Source organism: Peromyscus eremicus, chromosome 18, assembly GCF_949786415.1.
Source record: "Peromyscus eremicus chromosome 18, PerEre_H2_v1, whole genome shotgun sequence".
Lineage (NCBI taxonomy): Eukaryota > Metazoa > Chordata > Mammalia > Rodentia > Cricetidae > Peromyscus > Peromyscus eremicus.
Window position 1 is genome coordinate 39499389 of NC_081434.1, and position 5711 is coordinate 39505099.

The following is a 5711-nucleotide window of genomic DNA, read 5'->3' on the forward strand; positions in this document are numbered from 1 at the left end:
GTAAGGAAAGGGTTTATTTCCTTTTACAGTTGTAGAAGGAACTCAAGGCAGGAACTGCAGAAGAGGCCAAGGAGGAGCACTCCTTACTGGCTTGCTCCTCCTGGTTTTGCTCAGCCTCTTTTCTTACACAACCCAGGACTATCTGCCCAGGGGTAGCACCGCCCACAGTGAGCCAGGCTCTTCTGCTCCACATCAATCATTAATTAAAAAAAAAATCCCCCATAGACTTGTGAATTGACAATCTGATGGAGGCCTTTTCTCAGTTAAGACTCTGTCTTCCCGGATGTGTCCAAGTGTGTCAAGTTAACAAAAACGGACAAACAAAAACAAGCAGCACTCTTCTCTTGCTCCCTTTTTTACTGGTCATAATGTGAGTAGTTTTGCCATTCTATGTATTTCAGCAATGATATGCCTTTCACACAGGTTTAGAATGAAGGGGCCAATGGATCACGGACTAAAACCTCTAAAACTGTGAGCTTAGAGAAACCTTTCCTCTTCATAAAGTTTCTCAGGCATTTTGTAGTTGTGATAGAAAGATGACCTAGACACCCTCACAGCACATGTCCTAGATGGGTGTTTGAGAATGACTTCGTCATCAATCCAGTCTCATTCCGTGGTCTCTGCTTGTGGTGGAGGGGTTCAAGTGAGGTCAATATGCTAACTATGGTAGAGCCTACAGGCTGTGTGAGTGGGAAGGATTACAGAATTGGTCTGTTGGCATGGGTACAACCTGTGCACGCCCAAACTATCCTTCTACAAAGAGCCAAGGCAAGGTGTGTGATTCAGTTGGGAATTGTCCGTTCTTCCTGCACGTGGATATCACTATTACTCTAAGAACACTCTTACTTAGCCACTCATGTCTAGGACACCACTCTGGGACATCTTCATGGACCCTTTAGGAAGACCCATCTCCGCAAAGAGAAATCACCTAGAAGCAATTATCCTGGCCGGAAGTTGTGGCCAATGCTCATAATCTCGGTCCTGGGAAGGTAGGAAGATTGCCTAGAGCTCAAGGCCAGCTTTGGCTATGCAGTAAGACACTAAAAAATAGCTCCAATAATAATTAAAATAATAATAACTACAATAACTAGAAGCCATTATCCTGGTTCTTCACCATAATCATTACTGCACTCCAGCCCTTGATCGAACCTGAGGACTTCTGGACAAATCTACCAGAGGATTGGCCTCTCCTTGGTTCTGCCTGTGTAGACCCTGACCAGAGACCAGCCCAGGGTGTACCAGAGCAGTCTGAGACCTTTGCCTGCAGTGTGTGGCGTTTCTAAGCAGGACTTGGTTCGGACAGAGAGCGTGCCAGGCCTAGGGCCCAGGAAGGGCGCCTGGGCAGGCACTGTCCCAGCGGCCGGGCGACCGCTGCAGGCGCCTCCCCCCCCTCTCTCTCTCGCGGTGCCAGCACACGGCCCCAGCGGGCTCCGCTCCCAGTCGCCTGCCACCGGCCCGCCAGGCACACGCCTGGGGCGGGATGAAGGCTGCGCCAAGGCCTCCGAGGCGTCTGCGGCAGAGCAGGACAAGGAGGGAAGCCTTTCCATTTGCCCAAACTCAGCCACCCTCCATTCCTTCTGAGCAGCCCTCGTCCTCGTTCTCCATTGGATTTGGAATATCCCGGAGCGCTCTCCTTTCCCAGCCAGTCTAGAAAGCATCTTCTGAGGAGTGGCAGGTGTAACAGAGGGCCAGAATTAGATAAGCCCAAGAGCTTCCCTATATTCACGTCCCTACACCACTGACCACCTGCATGCACCTCTCTCTCTCTCTCTCTCTCTCTCTCTCTCTCTCTCTCTCTCTCTCTGTCTCTCTGTCTCTCTCTGTCTCTCTCTCTCTCTCTCACACGCACGCACGCACACACACACACACACACACACACACCCCATTTTCTAAACTGATGGGTATCTCACTATGTAGTTCAAGCTAGCCTCGAACTTAAGATCCTCCTGCCTCCGTTTCTTGGAGACCTGGTAAGCACCAGCTCACGTCCTCTATCCTCTCCACACTTGGCGAGTTGTGTCCAGCACATCCTCGTCTTGAAGCTGGAGAAGCCCGACTAGGACAGCCTTGCCCACTTAATGCAGCCTTCCCCGGCTACAGATGCGGCTCAGAGAGGGGAGAACTTACCTAGCGCTGCAACGCTAGCCAGAGGACCCAAGGGACTCAAGTTTTCATACAGTGACCAGTACTTTACTCCCTGTCTGCAACATCTCTCCCCTTCCATCTTTCTAAACCTAATTACAAATCTGTTTTATTTTTTTTAAGGCCCGTCAAAGAATCCTCCAGAATAACTGTGGAGAGGAGAAAGAGGAAAAAACCAGAAACCCTGTCCCCCCACCTCCATGAGGTTCTCCTGGCTACTTTTTCCTGACTAAATCCTTCCTCGCATTGTGCATTTTCTTCCAAGTTCTCAGTAGACTCCAAAGACACTTTCCCTCCAGACTTTCCACCTAGGCACCCCGAATCCCAGAGCCATTTACCCTCTTTAAGAAGAAGGCCCCCATTTCTAGAGCCACCCCCTGGCGCCCCGAGCCACCGCCCCGAGCGCGCAGCCTGTTTATTCAGCCGGGAGTCCGGCACGCGCCAGGCGCACGCACTGCAACAACAAACCCGGCTGAATGGAGAGTTTGCAAGGAGCGGGCGCGGGCAACCGGAGGGGGGGAAGGAGGGGAGGGAGGGAGCTGAGGGGGTGGGGGAAGAGGAGGGGGGTGGGGGCTGCAGCCGCCCGCGGCAGCAGTGGGGAGTGGGGGGCGAGGCGGGGCCAGGGCTGCGCGTGGGGCTGGGTGTCCCATTGAAAAGGCGGCCGCACCGCAGCCGCCCAGCACTCTCTCACTTCTGGCCAGGGAACGTGGAAGGCGTACCGGCTGGGAGCCCATCAGGGAGGGCGGATTGGGGGCGAAAGAGGAATTAGAAAGAAAAAAAAAAGGGGGTTAACCAAATAATCCCAGAACTAGGCTCAAGCTAGGCTGGAGCCGGGGAGAGCGGGCGCAAGAGAGTGCAGCACCGGAGCGGGGCGACCCGGCAGAGCGCGCTCAGCACTGACTTTTGCTGCTGCTGCTTTCCCTTTCCCTTTTTCTTTTAATTCCGAGAAGGCGCCGGCGGCGGCCGCACACGCGAGCGCCACGCGAGGCTCCCGAAGCCAACCGCGGCGGGAGGAGGGGAGGGAGGAGGCGGCGCAGAGGGAAGACGATCGCCCAGGCACCTTCCTCCGCGGCAGCTGGAGGACTCTGCGGCCTTCTGCGCGTTTCTTCTCTTTTAACTTTCCTCCGGGGCCCGGTCTTCCTCTCTCCTTTTCTTCGCCCCTTTTGATCGTGCCTCCGAGTCCCGCGTCCCCCTAGCGCTCCGCGCACCCCCCGCGTCCCCCTCTCGCTCTTCCCCGCGGCGACTCCTGGGCCGGGCATGGAGAGCTCTGGCAAGATGGAGAGCGGAGCCGGCCAGCAGCCGCAGCCCCCGCAGCCCTTCCTGCCGCCTGCAGCCTGCTTCTTTGCTACGGCGGCGGCGGCGGCGGCCGCAGCAGCAGCAGCGCAGAGCGCGCAGCAGCAGCAGCAGCAGCAGCAGCCGCAGCCGCAGCCGCAGCCGCAGCCGCAGCAGGCGCCGCAGCTGAGCCCGGTGGCCGACGGCCAGCCCTCAGGGGGCGGTCACAAGTCAGCGGCCAAGCAGGTCAAGCGCCAGCGCTCGTCCTCTCCGGAACTGATGCGCTGTAAACGCCGACTCAACTTCAGCGGGTTCGGCTACAGCCTGCCGCAGCAGCAGCCGGCCGCCGTGGCGCGCCGCAACGAGCGCGAGCGTAACCGGGTCAAGTTGGTCAACCTGGGCTTTGCTACCCTCCGGGAGCACGTGCCCAACGGCGCGGCCAACAAGAAGATGAGCAAGGTGGAAACGCTGCGCTCGGCCGTCGAGTACATCCGCGCTCTGCAGCAGCTGCTGGACGAACACGACGCGGTGAGCGCCGCCTTCCAGGCGGGCGTCCTGTCGCCCACCATCTCCCCCAACTACTCCAACGACATGAACTCTATGGCGGGTTCTCCGGTCTCGTCCTACTCCTCCGACGAGGGATCCTACGACCCTCTCAGCCCAGAGGAACAGGAGCTGCTGGACTTCACCAACTGGTTCTGAGGGTCTGTCCGGCCCACTGGGAATGGACTTTCGAAGTAGGTACGTGTCATTTGGGGTTGGGCAGAGACTTTCTCGCCTGGGCCCCTTTTCCTGTTTTTGAGGGTCCGTGGAGGGTAGGGGCTGCCTCTAGGAACGCGGAGGGGTTGCTTTTTGCTGTTAGGACGGTTTCAAATCCTAGTTTGTTAGCTTCAGTATTGACCCCTGAAAGTGGCTTTGCCCAAGTTTCTGAGGAATGCAGGGTAGAGGTCAGGTGCGAAGACCCTGGGTACTGAGTCCTGGGACTTGTCCAAAAAGATGTTTTACCTGACAGGCTCTCTCCAAGCCTCCACAGCCTCTACCGATACCCTCTGATTTCACACTAACCTCTCTTGTTTCTGTTACAGGGTGACAGCAAACCTTGGTCTTTACTGTTTCTCGCCACGGACATTGAGAAGGAGGAAGAAAAGAAAAAGAAAGAAAACAAGCAAGCCAGACGGCCCACCTCCGGGGGCAACTCGACTGAGATGCCATGTTCTCAGCAAACGGGGGGGGGGGGCGGGCTCCACACAGTGTCTTTGCACTCCAAACATTCTCATACACGCGAGAAGAGTGACTGGGACCTGAACCCAAGCCCAAGTCACAGCTGGTGTGCAAAAGCAGTGAGTTCCTTTCCTAAAGCAAGAGAGAGCTACAAGCACCCTGTAGTGACTCCCAGCCAACCACTAACAGGCAGGGTCGAAAGCACTCGCCAGTGCCTTCACCTCCCCGCCCGCCCGCCCGCTCGCCCTCTGTGGAAACCAAGTCTTAGCCCTTGGACTTGGGTTGACGTCTTTCCTTAGTTGACGTCTTTTCCCCATCCCAATGAGCTGTGGGCATTTGTCTGCAGCGAAGCAGCTATGTTATACCATATTCAGTTTTTGGGCACCCTCCCCCTCTCCTGGTGGCCTCCTCTCCAAACCCTCCTTCTCCCTCCCAAGGTCTTTGCTTCTGTTTTCATCATAGAATGCTTCCAATCTTTGTGAATTTTTTTTTTATTATAAGAAAAAAAAATCTATTTGTATCTATCCTAACCAGTTTTGGGGATATATTAAGATATTTTTGTACATAAGAAAGAGAGAGAAAAATTTATAGAAGTTTTGTACAAATGGTTTAAAATGTGTATATCTTGATACTTTAACATGTAATGCGATTACCTCTGCATACTTTAGATGTGTGGTCCATCTTACAACTGCCATCCCCCCGTGTTGTAAAGAACCCTCCTCATAGGTGAGATCTCAACGCCACCAGAATGACTTCAGCACCAATGTGTCTTACTTACTTCATAGAAGCGTTGTTAATGTATTAATGATGTTATTAAAAACTGTTCAAGGAGAGCAAAGTTTATGCAGCTACTGTCCAAACGCAAAGTGGCAGCCAGTTGGTTCCCATGGGTTGCCTTTTGGAAATTTCTACCACTGCCTTTTTCCCCCCTTACTGTTTTATTACAAACTTACAAAAAAAACATGTATAACCCTGTTTTATACAAACTAGTTTTGTAATAAAACTTTTTTTTCCTTTTTTTATAAAAAAAGAGAGCGAGAGAATGACCAGCTGCCTCTACTTCTTCATCTTCTTTG

The 5711-nt window shown here is 53.9% G+C and overlaps 1 protein-coding gene across 1 annotated transcript; it reads left to right on the forward strand.

Moving 5' to 3' along the window:
• The first annotated feature begins 3399 nt into the window (after positions 1 to 3399).
• Positions 3400 to 4867, forward strand: Ascl1 (achaete-scute family bHLH transcription factor 1). The gene is made up of 2 exons (XM_059245587.1): positions 3400 to 4155; positions 4500 to 4867. Exon 1 carries the CDS (start codon positions 3400 to 3402, stop codon positions 4114 to 4116), a length of 717 nt encoding a protein of 238 aa, XP_059101570.1. The 3' UTR covers positions 4117 to 4155; positions 4500 to 4867.
• Positions 4868 to 5711: the final 844 nt, after the last annotated feature.